The 22,964-nt window shown below is 38.6% G+C and overlaps 1 protein-coding gene and 1 long non-coding RNA gene across 2 annotated transcripts in view; one reads left to right on the top strand and one right to left on the bottom strand.

The window, feature by feature from the left end:
* Positions 1–8,750, bottom strand: part of LOC124506314 (uncharacterized) — a 28,728-nt gene extending 19,978 nt beyond the window's left edge. The window contains exons 1-3 of the long non-coding RNA XR_006960740.1: positions 8,648–8,750; positions 6,601–6,646; positions 2,629–2,720 (exon numbers count right to left, since the gene is read on the bottom strand). This is a non-coding gene — a long non-coding RNA (uncharacterized LOC124506314). The remainder of the gene's footprint in view (positions 1–2,628; positions 2,721–6,600; positions 6,647–8,647) is intronic.
* A 226-nt stretch (positions 8,751–8,976) lies between these two features.
* On the top strand, positions 8,977–21,906 carry PSMA1 (proteasome 20S subunit alpha 1). The gene is made up of 10 exons (XM_047071738.1): positions 8,977–9,056; positions 10,340–10,384; positions 10,881–10,982; positions 11,099–11,202; positions 13,229–13,317; positions 14,179–14,249; positions 14,411–14,540; positions 15,450–15,529; positions 19,120–19,230; positions 21,531–21,906. Exons 1-10 carry the CDS (start codon positions 9,054–9,056, stop codon positions 21,585–21,587), a joined length of 792 nt encoding a protein of 263 aa, XP_046927694.1. The 5' UTR covers positions 8,977–9,053; the 3' UTR covers positions 21,588–21,906.
* Positions 21,907–22,964: the final 1,058 nt, after the last annotated feature.

Below are 22,964 nucleotides of genomic sequence, written 5' to 3'. Positions count from 1 at the left end.
CAAAATTAGGCATTACAGATCTTAGAATCTGTAAGTAGCTAAGCTCATACAAACCCAGTTCTATCTTAATATTGGAGTGCCCCACTATTCAATTCTTGGAACTCTTTTCTATCTACTCTTTAGTCTGTGGTTCTAAATAACTTCCTTATGATGATGACTCCCAATTTTATTATTTTTTTTTAAAGATTTTATTTTTAAGTAATCTCTATACCCCTCAAACTCACAACCCCAAGATCAAGAGTTGTATGCTCTACCAACTGAGCCAGCCAGGTGCCCTAATGACTCCCAATTTTAGATCTCCAGCCTCCATCTTGCCACTGAACTCCAACTCATATGCCAACAAACTATGCCTTAACTCCACTAGGATGCCTAACAGACATCCCAAAGTTGAAATATTATAAAATCATATCATCATCTTTCTCCCCAAAATCCGCTCCTTCCACTTCTCCTTGATTGCAGTTCACTGCGACTCCATTCTTCCATTTGTTCAGGACGATAATGGCAGCCATTTTGAAACCTCTCTTTCTCTTACATGCCACATTCAACCCATTAGCAAAATGTACTGTTGGGTCCACCTTCTAAATACATGCAGAATCCAACTAATTCCTACCATCTCAGCATTACAATCCTGGTCCAAGCCATTGTCATCTCTCACTTGGATTACTATAAGAGTCTGGATCTTGTTAGTCTGCTTGACCCCTATAATCTGATCTCAGCACATGGGTCAGGATAATCTTTTTAAAATGTCAGTCATGACATTCATCTGTTCAAAATCCTCTTGTAGCTTCCCATCTCTCTCAAAGTCTTTACTATGGCCTGAAAGCCTTATATTATCTGTAACCCCTGTCCCATTTCCTCTCTGATTTCATCTCATTATATTCTTCCTCTGGAATTTTGATCTGTTTGTTTATGAGGTATTCTCAGTATCTTAGTGATAATGCTTAGCATATAGTAAGATCAACAAATACATATTGAATGAATGAAAAATATCTGACTCCAGAAATTTTCCTTTTCATCATTCCCTTCTATGGGCATATTGGTGGCTCCGGGAGTTGAAAGTGGTTGGCTGGACTCTTTAGAGCAGTTCTTATATCAAAGCTTCACTTGTGAACCAAAAGAAGAGACATTTGGTCTCTTGGGGTATTAATGGTTTTCAGTTCCTTCAAGAATGATGTGGGGACTTTGCTCAGGGTACAACTTGACTGTTAACCAGTAGTTGCAAATTTGATCAAAAGATCAATAAGGGTATTTAGTAGAAAGAATAGATGAAAAAAGCAGTACTATGCTCCAATTTAAAGGTTATTTTTTGTTGGTTCAGGATGTTTTAGAATTAAATTAAAATAAAGTGTAATAAGAGCCAAGTTGAAATTTTCCCACGGACATGTAACATTCATTGTTACTCAACTATCTAGATGATATTCTGTAATAATTGCTTCATTTCTGGAAAAAAACATTTCTAAACAACTCAAGTATGCCAATGGCTTTTGTACAGGCCTCACTTTTGGTAATACCGAGGGAGGGAAATTATATTATGGAGTTTAGATAAAACTTTAAACTGTTAGTCTTCCAAATTATGTCCATTAGTTCCAATTGTTCTATTCTAAGCTTTAGTTATTACCAGAAGAGAACCTTAGCTTCTGAATAACCAGAAAAAATAAAAATTTAAAAAGGTAGTAAATATAGATTAGACTGCATTTAGAGTGAGCTATCTAAAGGCTATGAAATGTCAATTAAATAAATTATGATACATTTGTATGATGAAGGATCTTACTGTTATGCAGACATTTAAAATCATGTGACATGATTTTAGGGGTGCCTACGTTGCTCAGTCGGTTGTGCATCCAATTCTTGATTTCAGCTCAGGTCCTGATCCCAGGATCATGGGATCGAGCCCTACACTGGGCTCTGCGCTGGGCATAGAGCCTGCTTGAGAATCTCTCTCCCTCTGCCCCTCTCCCCTGCTTGTATTCTCTCCCTCTCTCTCAAAAATAATAAAGGAAAACTTAAAAATTACAAAAGCACATGGCATGAAATGTTTATGGTATAATGTTTAAATAAAAAAGCAGGGTAAAAAAAGCATTTATAATTTGATATAAATTTTTGTGGCAGGTTATTTTGTTGAGATATTAATTCTATGTATCCCCCTGCCCCTCGCCCCCATTCAAGCAAGTATCCAGACCCTCATATTTTTGTAAGGCAAAAAGCAAAACATAGGCTCTTGTTGTCTTTTGAAATAAGGAGGAGAAACAAAGGACAGAAATGCCTTTGAAGGTGAGGTGGAAGACAGATTCCTTAAGACTTAGAAGTCTGAAGCTCAAATGTTGAGTAAGCAGCTAAGTCTTCTGTCTTGCTCTGTGACAGAACCCAGGATGGTGGCAAAACCTCAAAGGGGAAGGCTGCACCTGGGTGCTTGGGCTGCCAGATTCACTCATTTGATTCCAAGGGTGGTAAAGGAGTATCAGAGTCATGAGACCTGAAGGGAAGATGGCATAAAAGGGAATCTTAGCAGTAAATCAATGTGGACAGACAACTAAATAATTTCCAGGTATTTCCATGATAATTAAGGCCCTAGAAACTTTGTACAATCCTAGATGGAGAGGAAATGCTCAGTAACCGAGATGGACTTACCCACCAGCATGGCAGGATGGGAGCTCAGGTTTAGATTCAAGTTGATCTGAAGAAATGCAATTATTTACTTCTGTGGAATAAGAGAGCCATACCTACAATATGCATATGCAAATACAATGTATTACAAACTATAAATATTAGAAAATACATTCTCAGGATAATTTTCCTCCTTTAGGTATATATTATCGTAGGGAAAAAAAATCACTAAAATTTTAATAGGGATTTTTCTCTACATAGGGGATTTTTTTCCACACTGTTTGCATTTGAAACAGTTTAAATAAATGTGTATTCCTTTTATTTTTGAAAAAAAATATAAAGCCAACTATAAGCTTTTATCCTATATATTTGAACAGGTAAAAAACAGAAGGGTATATATCATAATCTTAGGTTCTATTTCAGCTGTTTCAGATCTACTAGTATTAATATTCTTAGAGGTATAATACAAACTCAACTTCAGGAAAAGAAAACGGGTTTTTCTCACATTAAAAAAAAATTATCATATACCTCCTGCACCCTGTAAAATTTTTAGATATTATTGAATCAGTCAGGGTCCCAGCAGGAAACAGCACACTCCAAAGGCACAACTGAAAACAGTGTAATCAGAATGTGGGCAATGAAACAGCAAGAGATGATATAGTACCACTGCTGACTTGTGGCCAACATGGAGGGAAGGTGGGAGGTTAATAAATACCCTGATCTCTTTCTCCCACTGCCTTCTGATCTGCTAGTGCCCTCCATCAACTGAGCTCAAACAGAAGCCACTGGCGAAGGCACAGTGAGATCTATAGCGGCAATGGAGACTATCTAACACAGTAACATCAAGGGGAAAGCAATCCTACAATTTTGTTATAAATATTTCCAAATTTATGGATTAATAGTTATAAAATTCCAGTTATAAAATAAATAAGTCACATAGATGAAAAGTACATCATAGGGTATATAGTCAGTAATATTGTAATTAACTTTGTACAGTGACAGGTGGTGACTACATTTACCATGGTAAGCATTATGTAATATATAAAATTGTCAAATCACTATGTTGTGTACCTGAAACTAATATAATACTATATGTCGGTTATACTTCAATTAAAAAAATATTTTAGGGGCACCTGGGTGGCTCAGTCGGTTAAGGATCTGACTTCAGCTCAGGTCATAATCTCACAGTTTGTGCATTCAAGCCCCACATCGGGCTCTGCACTGACAGCTCAGAGCCTGAAGCCTGCTTTGGATTCTATGCCTCACTCTCTCTCTCTGTCCCTGCCCCGCTTGTGCTCTGTCTCTCTCTGTTTCTCAAAAATAAATAAACATTTAAAAAAAATTTAAAAATGGGGTGCCTGGGTGGCTCAGTCGGCTAAGTCTCTGACTTTAGCTCAGGTCATGATATCATAGCTCATGAGTTCAATCCCTGCATCAGGCTCTGTGCTGACAGCTCAGAGCCTGGAGCCTGCTTCAGATTTTGTGTTTCCTTCTCTCTCTGCTCCTCTGCTACACGTGCTCTGTTTCTCTCTCTCTCTCTCTCTCTCTCTCAAAAATAAACAAAAACAATTTTTTTAATTAAAAAATATTTTTAATAGAAAAAAATAATTCCAAATTTAAAGACTTCTCCTAGAAGGGTACTGGAAAGACAGTGTTGGACACTAATCTTTGGTACTGTGCAATACACTGGAATTATTACTAGTACTGCTAAGGTACTTTTACTCATCCCTGATTTTTTAAACTATGTTAGGCGCTAGTTAGTGTGACACTTTATATGTATGTGTGTGTGTGTGTGTGTGTGTGTGTGTGTGTGCGTGTGTGCGCGCGTGTTGCTGTTCTCCAAGAGCTGGTGATTTAATAGATGGAGACAATATGTAAACAAATAAGTGCAATTGTTATATGTGTGTAGCAGGATGTTAAAGTGAGACTCTTTCTATCTCATTTTTGTGTGTGGTTCTAAGAAAGTAAATTATTCCCACATTCCACAGTAAAGTGGAAGGCCACCAAAAGTAGAAATTGCAAAAAAGGGGGGGGCTGCTTTTACAATTTACCTGTGTATCCACTTCTAAGTCAGAAAAAAAGTTGAAGTTTAGAAGATTTTGAGAGGGTTTTTAATGTGCAGTGTGTTGACATTGGTTTTTCCTCACCTCATGCCCAGGGAGAGAGGCTTTAATGGAACTTTGATATATGTCCCTTAGAGCTGGGGGTTATGGGGTCACAGTGGATTCGCGTCAGGATTATATTTGAGGCATTCATTCACTCAATACTTCAGTAGCACTTATTTTTTTTAATTTTTTTTTTTAACATTTATTCATTTTTGAGAGTGAGAGAGACAGAGCCTGAGTGGGGGAGGGGCAGAGAGAGAAGGAGACACAGACTCCAAAGCAGGCTCCAGGCTCTGAGCTGTCAGCACAGAGCCTGACACAGGGCTCGAACTCACGGACCGCGATATCATGACCTGAGCTGAAGTCAGACGCTCAACCGACTGAGCCACCCAGGCGCCCCTCAGTAGCACTTATTAAGCAGGTACTATACCAGACACAGGTGACTACAGCAGTGAATGAAATAGATGAAAAGCCCCTGCCTCCATAGAGCCAACATTCTAGTGGAATCTGGACAAGCAAAGATAGCTGGCTAACCGCAAAGATGAGTTTTGAGTGGTCAAAATCTATACTCAGAGGTGTGAGGCAAAGCCATTCTGTGGATATCTGGATCAGATATGGGTTGCTGAAGTAAGTCACGTGGAAGAGTAAAGAGACCCCCACAGAAAGAAGCTGGAGGCATATAGCACAGATGCAAGCAACTGACATTGAGCTGATTGCCAGATGACATATATTTACCCAAGTGCAAGCAAGAGATTGCCAGTATTTGCTCATTGGGGTAAGGTGAGGAAAGAGGTGTTTCCAAAGAATGCATAAAGTTACAAGTGTTGAGTGAAATTGAAGAAGTACTGCTACATTTGCTGACCCACTCTTCCTACAAAATATCTCTACTGATCAATTTTTCAACTCTTGGTTAAAGACCAAGATGCATCCTAAGCCAAATCCCCAAAACATGAAGAGCTGAAAGTCATGTAAAAACTTTATTAAGTGCTTAGGACCTTCAGTTTTGACCAAAAGGTTAACCAAATGCCCGTTCTGATGGCTTATGAGAGGAGCTTTGATATGAGCCTCTGAAGAGTCTAGCCAATCACTGTGAATGAAGGATATATCACAAAGCCCTAAATATTTATTTAGGAGATAACAATCAAAAGGACAAGTTTGAGAGTGACAGATTCATCATTCTTTCATTTTTTCATTTAACAAATATTTAATGAGTACCTACTATTATGCTAGGCTTTGTTCTAGGCACTAGGAGTAGCTTAGTAAATAAAAAAAATTTCTGGAGTGCCTGGGTGGCTCAGTGGGTTAAGCGTCCAACCGTTGATTTCAGCTCAGGTCATGATCTCACCATTGTGAGATCAAGCCCACACAGGGCTCTGCATTGAGTGTGGAGCCTCCTTGGGATTCTCTCTCTCTCTCTCTCTCTCTCTCTCTCTCGCTCTCTCTCTCCCTCTCTCTCTCTCTCTCTCTCCCTCTCTCTCAAAATAAATAAGTAGACATTATTTTAAAAATCCCTATGTTGAGTGTTACGTGATTCCCTGTTACATACTTACAGTATCCCCCATGCTGTCCCTCCCCCTAACTTTTACTTGAACTAGCTTCATTGGGTTTCTTTTCTTTGTATTCAATACATTCCTTCTACAAAAGTAACACGGTAGCAATAGGTTAACTACCTAAGGGCAGGGGCTCCTGGAAATCAATGAGAAAATGACTAATAATAATAAACTGAGGAAGGGAATTAAGTGGCAATTCACTAAAGTAATGTAAACAGACAAGAAATACATGAAAAGATTTTTTTTTTTTGGCTAGGAAGCAAAAAATACAAGTAAAATTAAAGAGATTTTTTTCCTCTTTTTCTTTGCCTATCAACTTGATAAAGGTAAGAAGTACTTACCCTATCCAGTGCTGATGAAAGTATAAAGAAAGTGGACTCTCAGGCACTGTAGAATATAAATTGATATAAGTTTTTGCTTTTTCGTAATTTAGCCATATTTATCATAATTGTAAATGCAAGTTCCCTTTGACCTGGCAATTCCATTACTATGAATTCATCATAAGGAGGTAATCAGGAAAGTACAAAAATGTGTGTATGTATAAAAATATTCATTATAGTATTTTTATAATAATGAAGACTTGGAAATAAGCTAATGGTTCACCCATAGTTTAGTTAATTATTGTATTTCTACACAATGGAATACTATGTCACTATTGAAAATAATATATATCATTACTTATGAACACGAAAACATGGCCATAACTTTTAAAGTGTAGTATAAAACAGTTTAGTATGATCTTATTTCTAAAAACAATTATATATTTATTACACATATTTTTGAAGCATGTGAACATACGCATATGCAGAAAAGAATTGCCAAAATGTTTATGTACTATATAACAATTATTAAATGTACTTTTTGCACTCAACATTCATTAAATAATATTTATTAAGCATTTAGTATATGCTAGGCATTGTGCTGGGTGCTAGAGAAACAGAAGAGAACAATCTGCTAATTTAATCCACTAAATTAACAGTGATTTTTAAAATGACAACAATTTGGGGTGCCTCGTGGCTCATTTGGTTAAGCATCCAACTTTGGCTCAGGTCATGATCTCATTCATGTTCATTCATGAGTTTGAGCCGGGCTCTCTGGTGTTAGCATAGAGCCTGCTTCGAATCCTCTGTCCCACTCTCTCTCTGCCACTCCCCCACTCACTTGCATGCTCTCTCTCAAAAATAAACATTTTAAAAGATATAATATAATAATAATAATTTATAAATAATATATATTAATATATATATAATATAATATATATAATATATATTCTTTTTTAAATGACAACAACCAGTATTGGCGAATTTAAGGAGGAAGGTACCCTCAAATACTATTGTGGTTGGCACCGAATCCTAACCACTAGACCACCAGGGAGGTTTCATATACTATTGTGGACAGTATAAACTGATAAAACATTTCTGGAGGGCAGCTTAGCACTTTTTATTAAAAGCTTTGGAAAAATCCACTTCACTTGACTCTGCAATTCCATTTTTAGGAATTTATTCTAAAGAAGGAAGTATTGGCATATACAAGCAAAACTATGTACCAAGCAGTTCATAAATGAGTTGGTGAGTAGGGGGTAACCTAAATATTAAACAACAGGGATTTGGTTAAATAAAACATCGTATATTCATAATGCTGAATACTAGGGAGTCATATTTAACCTGAAAAATATTTGACAGAGAAAAAAAGACCAAAATATCAAAGTGAAAGGTTTAAACAGACTGTGATACTAAATTGCTCTGAACTCGAGCAAATCACAGAAGTGACCGGAGTCTGTTACTTCATCTGCAAAAGCTTAGATCATTAAGGACCAAACTTTCAATGTGGACCTTGCCTGAGTCTAGGTACTTAACTTTCCTACTTTATAAAGAAAATATGTCAACGTTGGTACAGGGTAGGTGTTAAATTGGCAGATGTTTGCAGAGCTGTGCTAAACTCTCTGTGGATTTGCCAAAAGTTCTCAACAGAGAAAGTACGTGTTTCAGAAGAAAATGTCCAGTTTTTCTCAGTGGTCTGATCTACCCGATTAAAACATTATAACAAAATAAAGAAAAAACAAGCATCGTGCTTGATTTTGACACCAGAGAAAGGCATTAGTGCCCTCATGGAGTTAAAAGTCATGTAGGGGAAACCAGTAATGATACTAAAGAGGGACCAATGGCAACAGAGCCTTGAAAAATGGTTTCTCCAGGGAATGGAGAAAAGGATTTCCGAAGTAGAAAGAAATGCGTGTACACAAAGTACTTGACGAAGAGTGTGGTTGACACAAACAAACGAACCATTATTTTGTGGCCTTTCTTACAGCCTCGCTCTTCTTCCAGTCACACAATACCCCAAATCTCTGTGGACCCTGAATGAGAGATTTCGAGCGGCACACTGTATCACCTGTAGTCGCAGGCGTCGTCTCGAACGATTTCAGGTGTATCAGCCGAGCGGTGAGAAACTGGAGGGAATCGGCAATACACAGGTAATAATCACTGAGGATCCGAGAAGGGCGATTTTGTAGTGGCCGCCCCGAAGCTCTCAGCCGCCGCGGGCACTCCCCGCCCAAGATTTCCCGCCAATCTCAACCCCGCCTCCTGACGAGGCCCCGCCTACTGGGGGGTGATCTGGGAGTTTGAGGGTGGGGTAGCGCTGGGCGCCTATCGATATCTCTGGGATAGATTGCCTTGCCCTGCGCCGCCGCCGTCAAAATCCGAAGACTTGTTTGTAGATCGCCGAGCGGTAGTTTCGGCCGCGCTCCTGGGTCCGCACCTCTGTTGGAGGCCGCAGCCAGACCCGCGCCGGAACCATGGTGCGTTTGATTCCGAGCTCAGGCAGGGTTGGGGCAAAGATCCGCCGACTGGGGGATGGTGAGCCGCCCCTTCGGTCATCCTCAGAGCGGCCTGGGGCCACGGGGTATGGGAACCTCGGCCGACGGGAGGGTTCCAGCAGTGATTCAGCATCTCCGGCCTGGCGGGGAGAGGGGCGATGGGTAGTCAGTGCGGCCTTTCTCCCGGGCTTGTTGCGCTTTCTGCCGGGCCTGGGACACTACCTCCTCGGTCAACTAGATGAGCTCGCCCCTCAAGTTCCTACAGCCGGAGTAGTTCCGAGCGGTTCAGAATGGCTCCTCGTGCTCTATGTAGGAGAGGAGGAAATAGGGACTTGACTTGGCGGCTTCCCTGTACTGCCAGTGCGGGCTTGATCCTAGGGTTTGGGTTCCAGGACAGCGTCCATTTTCCTTGTGGGCCCGTCTCATTTTTCTCTCCCCTACACTCGATCAGAAAGGGTTCTTTTCATTCACTTTGTCCAAGTGAATAAACCGAGGCTGAGAGAAGTGGTGTTACCACGGACACAGTCTAGGGCTCGGGGCTTCCAGTCTCATGTCTGCCATTCTAGCACTCAACTGTCTCACCCCTCGGGTTATTTCCCCAATATTGTGCTGGTAGACTTGTTTCAGTACCCTTATTAAAGCAGTAATGGTTCTGGCTGTGTAGCTATTTGTGTTAACATCTAACTTCCCGAGAACATTCTTGTGTTTTTTTCTTCAATATGAATGTTTATACGTACAAGTCACCGTTTTAAGTGCGGTAAGGGTTCAAAGATAAATCTGACATGTCCCTAATCATAAAGTAGAAAGGGAGTGTAGATAAAGAACTGATGGGAGTATGTGTTGGAATTTTGGGAGAAAAATAGAGAAGACTTAGAGAGATAGACATTTGAGCGAGGTTAAAGAAAAAGCGCTTTTGATCATTTATTAGGGCCCAGTATAAGAGAAGAGCCTAAGCAGAGATGGGAAGGAAAGGTGACACTATGAACTTTAGGAACGGAACCCAAAGGGAATGCTATAGATAGTGGTAGAATTGGAAGTTGGAAAGATGGGTCCTATCTAGATCTGCTCCTCCCTTGTAGCTCATGGTAAATTTAGAATTTGCTTGCAACTGAGTATAGCAGTAATCTTCCAATGAGTTTGTATTAATAGCAGGTGTTAATGTTGAATGGAAACAGATGGGAGAACAGTTTGTAATGATAGAGCTTATTAAAAACTGGAATTTGTAGTGTTCTTAAGTTAACAGGTCTTTTTTCTTTTATTTTCAGTTTCGCAACCAGTATGACAATGATGTCACTGTTTGGAGCCCTCAGGTAAAAATGTTGTGGTTTTCTTTATTTTAATTTTTTTTTTTTATGTTTATTTTGGAGAGGGAGAGAGACAAAGCGTGAGCGAGGGAGGAGCAGAGAGAGAGAGGGAGACACAGAATCCCAAGCAGGCTCCAGGCTCTGAGCTGTCAGGACAACACCCGACAGGGCTTGAACCCATAGACTGTGACATGTGACTTGAGCCAAAGTTGGGCGCTTAATCAACTGAGTGAGTCACCCATGTGTCCCAGTAAAAATGTTTTATACTATATCTGTGAAGTGACTTTAGAAACTCATGAAAGTATAAGCTGTGGCAAAATGGAATATAATCATTTTAGACATCCTGGAACCTAAATTTATCATTAAAGTAAGTTTCCTAGTTTAAAAGAAAAATCATTTGAGAGTTAACCAAACTCCCCTGAGATTTGGGACCACTAAATCAATTTTAAATATATAAAAGGATCTTACAAGATGACTCTAAGATGTGTTGTTTTCTCTTTAGGGCAGGATTCATCAAATTGAATATGCAATGGAAGCTGTTAAACAAGGTTCAGCCACAGTTGGTCTGAAGTCAAAAACCCATGCAGTGCTGGTTGCATTGAAGGTAAGTACAGCAGTAAATAAATCTTCCTCGTGTAGAAAAGGGAACTGTCAGAAGTTTCACTGCGTCGGTAATAAAATCGTAAATGTATTTTTATGTTCTGTAATGTCTCTGTTTAGAGGGCACAGTCAGAGCTTGCAGCTCATCAGAAAAAAATTCTCCATGTTGACAACCATATTGGTATCTCGATTGCGGGACTTACTGCTGATGCTAGACTGTTATGGTGAGTATGATCTTGAAAAGCAAAAGAAACATCCATTTGGATTCATCAAGATACGATGTTTTAGGAAGTTGTCTGGCAGAGTTTAGAAGTTCAGAATACCTTACTGGATTTGGGCTCAGTTACTAAGTATTCCATTTCTTGATCCCTGTAGTAGTAACTACTAACAATTAGCCATGTTAAGATTAAAGCTTTTGAGAAGTCACCTCATAATGCGATACTTGTTAACTCAGTGTTTATTGTTTGAGACAATGTTGTGTCTAAGAAGAGCTTGACACTTTTGTCTGGTTTCTAAGGATCGGCAGAACTACCCTTACTTTAATATGCCAGTATTTGTAAGATATTTATTTTTTGCGAAGCTCATTACTGGATATTCATTCTGTATGTATGAGTCAGATATACATCCTGTCTTCTAGGAACTTAAAATCTAGTAGTATATCTTTAATACAAGGTAGAAAGTGGAGAGGAACAGGTAGATTTCTGTGAGAGTCCAGAGGAGATAGAGATGAGAGACATATAAGTGAAGAGCTGGGGCTTTGAAACCACTTAGGATTTGAGGTGAGGCTAGTTACTTACAGCATTGATGCTTTTAGTATGTTCTGTTTCAGAGTTATTGTTGAATAGCCTAACATGTAGAGCACTTAACACAGTGCCTTTCAGGTAATTTATGAATGTGTGTGTTGGGAGGTCGAAGGTAGTTAGCCAAAACTAATCTCTTAAGCCTGTGATTTAGTGTTTATTTATTTTTGAGACAGAGACAGAGCATGAACAGGGGAGGGGCAGAGAGAGAGGGAGACACAGAATCTGAAACAGGCTCCAGGCTCTGAACTGTCAGCACAGAGCCCGACATGGGGCTCAAACCCATGAGCTGTGAGATCATGACCTGTGCTGAAGTCAGACGCTTAACTGACTGACCCACCCAGGTGCCCCAAGCCTGTGATTTAATTAGGGAAGAAAGAATATACGCACGAAACGCAAATAGTAATGCCACTGTTGAAGATTTTAGAGTTATCCAGTGAGTCGCCTGCTCTCTTAGGTTGGCAAGATAGTGACTGCATTATTGGTTTCTGAGAGCTCTTGAAAGTGTAAAATATGTTCCATGGTCAAACATTTTATTTACCCCATCTATCTAAAATACTGCCATGTAAATGTGTAATCAATGTAAAAACTTCATTAATGAGATATTTTGCATTGTTTTTTGTACTGAGTCTTTGAAATTTCAGTTGTATTTTGCACTTCCGGTACATCTCTGTTCAGGCTAGCCACCTTTTAAGTGCTTAATAGTCACATGTAATCAATACCTGCCATATTGGGCAATGCAGTATAGATAGCCTTGGGAAATGAGCTTAAATAAAAGTAGTGAACAAATAGCATGGTTCCCACAGTCAACATTTGATTATCAGATGTGACATACACATAAACTAGACAAAGCAACGTGGAAAGAAAGGTGCATATCCATTTCCCTGTTGTTTATCCTGTTGTCTTTAATCGTTAGGCATGAATTCTGTTTTCCCCAATGTTACATCTGCTTGAATCTTGGTATGTTTAACAGTGAGACTCAATAGTCTAGTGTTCTGTGTCTCCTTTAGAGTGCTGCTTATGGAGAGGAGCAACATTGGCAGGAACATGTAGCAATGTCCTTGTATGGATTCTATTCCTTGCATTTGCTCTTTCGGGGAAATTTCAGTCAGCTTTCAAGAAAAAAAGCAAATAGTTACTCTTTTTGCTGGTTTAAGACCTAGAATTAAGACAGTCTTATTGACAGTGGGAAAGGGTAGGAAAAGAGAGCTTGCTCTTTTTTTCTTGCTCAGCCTTCTCTAAACTACTCAGAGACCAAGTTTATCTAGAGCTAAGGAATATTTAGTCTTTTTAAAAACCTCATCATGCCCCAGAGTTCAGTATAAAAATGCATCCTTGTGGCATGTCTTTCTTAATCCATGTGAGGAAAAGCAAAAAGATATCAAACTACTTTATTTAGATTGAAATAACTCTGATTTGAAATAACTAATTTTTCTTGTTTCTTTTTTAGTAATTTTATGCGCCAGGAGTGTTTGGATTCCAGATTTGTATTTGACAGACCTCTTCCTGTGTCTCGTCTTGTATCTCTAATTGGAAGCAGTATCCTTTTTATGTTAGGATTTATGGATGTGAAATTCAAAGAATTTTGATACTTAATCCTTATGTTAATTATTATATAAAATATAACCTAATGCTTATGTTAATTATTGGGAATATAATACATAAGATAGGTAAGATTCTGAAAACTTTAAGGTTAGTTACTTTTCAATAACAATGTTTAAAATTTAGAATTGTGGGAAGTTTTGCCATGGAAAAATGTTCTAAGTAAAGCATTAGATTGCTCTTTCATCAGCCCTATTCCAGACATAGAGAAGCCCAATTCAGGAAAACTATTCAAGTATCATTTTTAGAGGAGATTTAAAGTTTTTATTGGTGGTTCTAGATGTCCCCCCAAATTCTTAACCTCTCACCCAAAATAGATGAGGTACTCTACATAAGAGGAGATCATTTTGCTGGCACTCATTCTTAGGTTTTGTGGATAGTTTTAACATTTAAAAAAAAAATTTTTTTTTTTTAATGTTTATTTATTTTTGAGAGAGAGACCATGCGAGTAGGAGAGGGGTGGGGAGGTGGGAGGTAGGGGGTGGGGCGGGACACAGAATCTGAAACAGGCTCCAGGCTCGAGGCGGTCAGCACAGAACCTGATCCAGGGCTTGAACTCCCAGACCCTGAGATCATGACTTGAACCAAAGTCGGATGCTCAACCAACTGAGCCACCCAGGCACCCCCTCCCAATGTTTTTTAATATGGGGCCAAAGAAATATGGTTCTTTTATTTTCTCTTTGCTGTGATGGATTATGCAGCAATTAAAAAACCAAAGCTCTTTGTTAATAATGTTTAACTTGAAAAAAAAGATAGTACTTTATTCCTTGTTAGAACAGTTTCTTTAACTAGCTTAAGAGACCCAGATACCAACGCAACGATATGGCCGGAGACCATATGGTGTTGGACTGCTTATTGCTGGTTATGATGTAAGTTCATAGAATATTTGTTATATTTTGATGATTTTTCAAAACTGACTAGAAATTTCGTAATTTTTAGCTCAAAGTCAAAAATTGTGTGTGTGTGTACATATATATATATATATGTAATGTATGTATATATATGTATGTGTATTTTTTTCTGTTTGTAGGATATGGGCCCTCACATTTTCCAGACCTGTCCCTCTGCTAACTATTTTGACTGTAGAGCTATGTCCATTGGAGCACGTTCTCAATCAGCTCGTACTTACTTGGAGAGACATATGTCTGGGTTTATGGAGTGTAAGTAATTTTTTTTTTGTCCCCTCCAGAGATGAGCCAGAGATGAGAACCACTGTATTGGTTACCAATTATAAGTTCTGTTGACAACTTTTAGTTTTCTATGATTCTGTTGTTATTTTTAGCCACATAGACATTTCTGTATAAGTAGTGCATAGACAAGAAATGAGGGTAGCTATGAAAAAGAAAGGTAAAATGATGATGGAAGATGTGATCATGGGGCAGGTTTTCAAGTGCTTTGCTTAAACAGTGGTCTTGGACTTTAACACATGTTTTTTGGACATCTCTTTAGGTGCCTGTGTGGTTGTTTACCCTTCATTCTATTGTGGTGTATTGCATTATTGGGCTTTTGAATATTAAACCAGCTTTGGACTCCTAGGACAAATCCCTCTTGATCATGATTTATAATAGTAACTATATATAGAAATGTTTACATAAACATAATTGTTGCTGGATTCATTTTGCTGATATTTTGTTGAGGTTTTTTTTGTGTCTGTATTCATAAGAATAATTGATCTGTAGTTTTATTTTCTTGTGATATCTTTGTCTAGTTTTGGTATCAGGTTAATACTGGCCACATAGAAATATTGGAGACTTTGTTTATAAAGAGCAAATAAATTCCATAGAATACATTTTACAAAAATTTGAGCTGTAGCATTTGTGAGTGAGGATTCTCATTTAATTTAGCATAAAGGTGAAATTTAGTAACAAAAATCATGTATTCTCCTCTTTAAGTAAAATAATAGCAATGTTATTATTATTAGAAGATTATATGGCTAAACATTAAAATTTTGGCTTTTTATTGTGATATATTTATTATGTGACTAAAACCATAATAACAGACTGTAGACCTGGTAAAAGCAGCCTCATGTGAAGATGAAATTAAGAAATAATTGTTAATTTGTTACATAGGCAATTTGAATGAACTGGTTAAACATGGTCTGCGTGCCTTACGAGAGACACTTCCTGCAGAACAGGACCTAACTACAAAGGTAGATAATCATGTTTTTCAACTTGAAGTTTTAACATTACAGGTCAATCACTTATTTCATAAGTATAAGTAATAGAGGCGTGTACTACACAGTTCTTCAATTTGGGAGATTTGCCTTGGTTCATTCTTTCTCTTTAAGCTATTCACTAAGTGATCTGATTTTGCAATGATTTTTAAACATTTCTTTTTGGTGTAAAGCAATAAAGCCAGTAAGTTTTATGTAGAATGCCCTACATTTCTTTAGCAGGTCAGAATACCTTTGTATTATTATTATTTTTTTAATGTTTATTTATTTTTGACAGAGAAAGAGACAGAGCATGAGCGGGGGAGGGGCAGAGAGAGAGGGAGACACAGAATCTGAAGCAGGCTCCAGGCTCTGAGCTGTTAGCACAGAGCCCGATGGAGGGCTCGAACTCACAGACTGCGAGATCATGACCTGAGCCGAAGTCGGACACTCAACTGACTGAGCCACCCAGGCGCCCTGATACCTTTTTGTATTATTAACTCAGTTAACAAATATATGTATTGAGCACCTACCACATGCAGACACTAGGCATTGAGAATATAAGCACAGCAAGCATCTTGGCCTTCATGGAACATACTATCCAAGTTGGGGCGAGAATATATACCCATAAGTAAATTATATAATATATTAGAAGGTGATAAATGCCACAGAAAAAATAAAACAGGTTAAAATGAGAAAGACCATCTGGGTATAGGAAGGAGGTGTGCTGGGGAAAATTTAAAATAGGGTGATCAAGGATGGCCTTGGATGGTCAAGAAAGTGAAATTTGAGGAAAATATCTAAAGGAAGTGAGTGAGTGAGCCATTCAGATGTCTACCACAAGATTAATCCAGGGAATACAAGTATAAGGGCCTTGAGTCCAGAACATTCCTTGTAGTTGAGGCAGGGAGGCTAGTAGTGTTGGAGTCAGTGATCAAGAGAAAGAGAAGGAATAAAGTCAGATAAATGGAGGCCAGATCATATATAAACCATTGTAGGTATTTTGGGTTTTATTCTGAGTGGGCTGTCAAGAGTTTGAGCAGAAGAATACCATGATTTGATTTGGGTTTTAAAGAGTCATTCTGGTTGCCATTTTGAGAACAGATTATAGTGGGCAACATGGGTGAAAATAGTTTTAAAACTGTTAAGGTAATGCAGATGAGAGAACGTGGTGAATTAGAGCAGAGCTATGGAGTTGGAGGGGGAGGTAAGTGGTTCAGTTTGGGGTATGTTTTGAAATTAGAGCTAAAAATGTTTGCTAACGAATTAGTTGTGAGGGTGTGAGAACAACAACAAAACAAGTTGTTTTCAAAATTTGGGGCCTGATAGATTAAGGAGAGGTTTACATTTACTGAGATGGATAAGACAGTAGAAGGGACAGGTTTGGGGGTGGGAGTTGTGGAAGATCAGGCAGTTAGCTTGGGACTTATTAAACCTGAAATGCCTATTGTCCATTGGTGATATAAAATAAGCAGTTATTGGGGCACCTGGCTGGCTCAGTCAGTGGAGCATGCGACTCTTGACCTCAGGGTTGTGAATTCAAGCCCCATGTTGGGTGTAAAGCTTACTTTAAAAAAAAAAAAAAAACAGGGGCGCCTGGGTGGCGCAGTCGGTTAAGCGTCCGACTTCAGCCAGGTCACGATCTCGCGGTCTGTGAGTTCGAGCCCCGCGTCAGGCTCTGGGCGGATGGCTCGGAGCCTGGAGCCTGTTTCCGATTCTGTGTCTCCCTCTCTCTCTGCCCCTCCCCCGTTCATGCTCTGTCTCTCTGTCAAAGATAAATAAACATTAAAAAATAAAATAAAATAAAATAAAATAAAAAAAAACAGCATTTATCAGATGTGTCTCCCCTAAAGTTTGGTGGAGAATGGTCTAGCCTAGACTTACAAATATTGGAGTCTTTATGTAGAAACGGCATTTTGAGACTGGATTGGATGACACTGCTAAAGGAATCATAGTTTTGTAAGAGGTTTAAGGCCTGGGCCAGGGGCACTCTAACCTTCAGAGATTGGAAGGTAAGTATCAGCAAAAAGGACTGAGAATGATGACCAGGGAGATAGGAGGAAAACTTAGAAAGTGAGACATTCTTGAAAGCAAATGAAGAAACTATTTCAAGGAGGAGGGAACAAAAAATTGGTAATACATCAAGGAAGATGTGCAGTGAGAATTAAATGTAATGGGGGACTCGACTAGACGGTTTCATTGGAATGGTGAGCCAAAAGCCTGAAAGGGATGAATCAGTAGAGAATGGGCAAGGACGGACTGGAGGCAGCTCTGTGGAGATTTTCTCTTGCAGGGTCAGAGAAATGGGTGGTGACTGGAAGAGAATGAAGGGAAGTTTTTTGTTTTGTTTTTTTTTTAATTAAGAGGGGAGAAATTACAGCATGTTTGGTGCATGGTTATAAGAATAATCCCTGTAAAGGGAAACATTTATGTAGGAGGAATATGAGAAAAACTGCTAGACCAGTGTCCTTAAATAGTACACAGGTGGAAGAAAAGTAGACAGACCTTAGACAGGAAATTGGACTATTCATTAACACAGCAAGGGAGAGGATCTAGGGATATGATACCATGGGAGCTTGTGAACATTCTCTTCTAATTGCTTCTGTTTTCTCAGTGAAATGAGAATGGAAAATGTTAGAAGATGTCCAGGAGAAGAGATTGAATGATCTAGGGACCCATATAGTACAATGCAGGAATGATCATTAACCAGAGTATAGGTATCAGTCAGCATTTTATAAATCCATTTTGTTACAGTGATTAGATAATTATTATGTAATATGTATGTGAAGAATTTATAGCTTGATAATCTTTTGAAAATAATTTTTCCTATCATAAAAGTAATTTTTTTTTCAAAGAAATCAGGAATGTACATTAAATTATTTTTATTTGTTTAAAGTACCCATAATGCTATCACTGAAGATGACTGTCTTTTAAAATTTGGGTTTATAGTTAACTGTTGACATGTACACTTTGGAAAAGTTTGCTCAGGTATCTGGGTTTCTGATTTCATATTTTTACTGAATCGTAGATAATGATTCAGTGAAATCATTGAGAGAAGGCCTATATATCCTTATGCCTCAAATTTTCACTAAAATTTTAATTTTACACTGGATAGCATTCACTGAGCATTTTAAGAATTGGTCTTTAATTTTAATATGTAGAACATAGTTCTAGGAGCCCACCAACTTCAGCACTTTATAACCCACTACTTACTCTCTTTCCTTGTTAAGAACCATCATCTCTTAAACAAGAAACAAACCTGATTGTTTCTTAGGAGTTAGGCTTACTGCTTAGCTAAGTGACTTGCTCCATTACACTGGTCTGCAGCACATTCTCATTATGATTCAACTTGCGAATTTCTTGGTGGCATAGACCTTTGAAGTTACTTGTGATTATCAAAATATGAAATTTGCAAGTTATAAGAGTCTACAGTTTTCTTCCTTTTTTCTCTACACTTGAGTGTTTTTCAAGTCTTATTTAAGTGCTATATAAACTTTTATTCTGCTTTGTTTCACCCATTTAATCATAAACATTTTTCCAACCTAAATTCTCTTGATTTTTAATTTTTACCGTTTTTTCCCCCTCAGAATGTTTCCATTGGAATTGTTGGTAAAGACTTGGAGTTTACGATTTATGATGATGATGATGTATCTCCATTCCTGGAAGGTCTTGAAGAAAGACCACAGAGAAAGGCACAGGTATATAACTAATCATTACACCAGAGACTTTAGTTCTGTCATAAGCTGCTGTTCCTACCACAAGTGTGTAAACCTACCATTTTTGTTTTTAATTATTGAGGTAGGCTCATAATTCAAATGACAGTAGGAGAACTTAGAACTGAGTAATGTGAAATACTGAGGGAGCAGTTATCTACATAAGTGAAAGAGGGTTGATAATCTAGTTATCTGTTGCTATTTTTCACAATTCTGTGGGTTGACTGGCTAAATAATTCTTTTGCTAGTCTTACTTAGGGCCTCTTGTGTTGAAGTCAGTTGAAGCAGGGGGGCTGGAACATCCAAGATGGCTCTACTTATGCGTCTTTTTTTTTTTCTTTTAATTTTTAATGTTAATTTTGAGAGAGATGGAGTGCAAGGCAGGGGAGGGGCAAAGAGAGAGAGAGAGAGGGAGACACAGAATCCGAAGTAGGCTCCAAGCTCCCATCTGTCGCCACAGAGACTGATGTGGGGCTAGAACCCACCAACAACAAGATCATGACCTGAGCTGAGGTCGGATGCTTAACCAACTGAACCACCAAGGCACCCCTTTTTTTGTTTTTTGTTTTTGTTAATGTTTTGTTTTTATTTTATTTTATTTTATTTTATTTTATTTTATTTTATTTTATTTTATTTTATTTTATTTGTTTATTTTGAGAGCGAGCGCAAGCAGGGAAGGAGCAGAGAGACACTCCCAAGTAGGCTCCACACTGTCAGAGCAGAGCCCGACCCAGGGCTCAATCTCATGAACCATGAGACCATGACCTGAGCCGAAATCAAGAGTTGGACACTTAACTGAGGGAGCTACCCAAGCTTCCCCTCACATGTCTTCTTTATTCAGACTTTCTTGGTATATCTTAGAGGGACAGTTAGAAGGCTGAGACTGCTGCTAGGATGGCTGTGTCCTCTCAGAACCTTTCTTCAGCAGGGTAGCTTCTCAGAGCTTGTAAAAGTTCAAAAGCTCCAAAGTGGAAGCTGCCAGACATTCTAAAAGGCTGAGGCTCGGGAGTGGCACAGCATCAGTTTTGCACATTTTATTGGTTAAAACAAGTCACAGGGCCGGCCAAGAGTCTATAGGAGTGAGGACTGAGGGAAAGTTCATTGGGGACCCTCTGGAAACTAAGTTGGCTCTTCACAAATACTGAGAAAAGGGTCAGGAAATACTGGTCTTTTTGGTTGAATATTTAGAATACACATTGGCGGGGCACCTGGGTGGCTCAGTCGGTTGAGCGTCTGACTCCCACTCAGGTCATGATCTTATAGTTCATGCGTTCAAGCTCCACGTTGGGCTCTGTGCTGACAGCTCAGAGCCTGGAGCCTGCTTTGGATTCTGTGTCCCCCTTTCTCTTTGCCTCTCCCCTGCCCGTGCTCTGTCTGTGTCTCTCAAAAGTGAATAAACATTAAAAAATAAATAAAATTTCTTTAGGGGCGCCTGGGTGGCGCAGTCGGTTAAGCGTCCGACTTCAGCCAGGTCACGATCTCGCGGTCCGTGAGTTCGAGCCCCGCGTCGGGCTCTGGGCTGACGGCTCAGAGCCTGGAGCCTGTTTCCGATTCTGTGTCTCCCTCTCTCTCTGCCCCTCCCCCGTTCATGCTCTGTCTCTCTCTGTCCCAAAAATAAATAAACGTTGAAAAAAAAAAAAAATTTAAAAAAATAAATAAATAAAATTTCTTTAAAAAAAAAAAAAGAATACACATTGGCTATTTACAGATACTTATTTGATAGTTGTATAATTGAAAATAAAGTGTTCTGGAGAGACACTGTTTTCTACAGTGTGAATTTTTTTTTTCACCTTGGAGAGGATATTGTTGGTACTATTTAGAGAAGCAAGATTTGCATTGTATTTAAACCTGTTGGTAAGAACCAGCACTGTTGGGGAGAATGCTGTGAGTTCCACACCGCTGGTTGGTTTGACCATGTTTTCACTCTGTTTATTAGTGCTAAAGAGGAAGAGAATGCCTAAAATCTACTGATTATATTCTAAGGCTAGTAGTGATGATAAAAGGAAGGCCTTTATTCCTAACCAAGACAATATGGTAAAATGCTGGAATTGTTCAGTGATGCTTTGGTTTTCAGACCTATAAAATTACGTCTGTTTAAAAACAAAAACAAAAACAAAACTTTGTTCAGAAATTTTAACAGGACAGTCAACTAAAATTGAATATCCAAACTCTTTCCTAACCCCTTTTCTCATAAATTCTTTCAGACTGTAATAAGTGTGATAAGAAGTATATATTAGTCAAGTGATTTTTTTTTGACCTATTTTGTTTTTTTCTTCCCCTTACAGCCTGCTCAACCTGCTGATGAACCTGCAGAAAAGGCTGATGAACCAATGGAACATTAAGTCATAAACCAGTCTATCTGTATATTATCAAATATGTAAGAATTCAGGAGCACGTACTGATGACAATAATCTATACTTTGAACCAAAAGATGCAGGGTGGTCTTATGGTATGTTTTAGGAATCAGCCCAGATGTGTTTTTCCCAGGCTACTTCTCTGAAACCATATGATGGTATGCATTTTTTTTTTGAGAGGGTCTATATAATCATTTTCTAGAAAGTATAGTTATCTGTACTAATGTTTTTATATGAAGAACATAGTGTCTTTGTGGTTTTAAAGACAACTGTGAAATAAAATTGTTTCACCTGCTGGTGTATTGGGTTTTTGTTTTTTAAGTAGCTTCAACTGTAAATAGTACGAGATTACAACTGGTCATCTGCCATGTTTGCCAAATTAAATTGCCTTATGTTTAGTGACGGGGAAAATAATACCTTTTATCTATCACAACCTTATACCAGTTCCCTGTGTGTGGACTTGCTACATGAGAATCTATGGAGATTTGTTTCAGAATACAACTTGCAAAGTTCAACCCTGGAGATTTCTTAATAAACCTAAGAAACCTCCCCTTTGCAACCACCATAGTAGCGAGACTATTAACATATGAATGGTTTTTCTTTCCAACCAGCAGATGGCAGTAGTGCTAGCTCTGGCCTCCGTGTAGGGAACTTCCTGCAAAAATAACAAAGGGAAATTTTAATCCCAAACCATCATTTCCTCTCAGCCTGCCCAGCCCCACTCCATCGTAATCTTTAGGCTGACTTCCATTATTTTTGTGAGTGGTGTATGCAGAAATTGCAGAACAATTTTTATCTTAGGCCATGCAAAATGAAATCTGAGGAAATCTGATTTACAAAACAATCCCAACATGTCGCTGCTAAGAAGCCGAGAGGAGTTTTTTATTTCCTGAGATTCCTATCTAGAAAGGAGCAGTTCATTTGTAGATAGGGAATTTAGATTTTAGACCTAATTCTACTAATTAGTTACCATTGTCTTCGGGCAAGTTACTTAGCTCTAGTTTAAGGAACTCCTTTGGAGAATTAGGGTGAAGGTTAAATGGGAGAATTTATGTGAAAACTTGGACACTTTAAAATTCATAAATTGTTACTTTACTTTTTTTTCCAGATCACCTAAAACTTTAAAAGCTTGAGTAGATTTAAATCTCTAGCTTCTTGAAGGGAAAGTGCTAGGTGCTTTCTGGCAAACTTGTTGAGGGAAAGACCTGACTAAATATAGGAATGTGTATGAGGTGTTGGGTCTGTGTTCTGAAAGTAGCCTCAGGAGTCTGCCATTTGAGCTTGGGATGAGACCACAAGTACCATGTGGCCATTTGACCTACAATAGATTTGCATTAAGCACATGCAACTTTCATAAACGCAAAG

This window comes from Lynx rufus, unplaced genomic scaffold, assembly GCF_022079265.1.
Source record: "Lynx rufus isolate CCGP_SWC_20201006 ecotype Redwood Valley unplaced genomic scaffold, mLynRuf1.p SCAF_9, whole genome shotgun sequence".
In the NCBI taxonomy this organism is placed as follows: domain Eukaryota; kingdom Metazoa; phylum Chordata; class Mammalia; order Carnivora; family Felidae; genus Lynx; species Lynx rufus.
Note: the sequence above shows the minus strand (reverse complement) of the source record. Positions and strands in the feature narration are given on the sequence as shown.

Bases quoted from the DNA above. Each gene is read 5' to 3' on its own strand.
- PSMA1 (XM_047071738.1), top strand. The intron at 14,250-14,410 runs GTAAGTTCATAG...TTCTGTTTGTAG, and splicing joins TGCTTATTGCTGGTTATGAT to GATATGGGCCCTCACATTTT. The intron at 15,530-19,119 runs GTAGATAATCAT...TTTCCCCCTCAG, and splicing joins AACAGGACCTAACTACAAAG to AATGTTTCCATTGGAATTGT.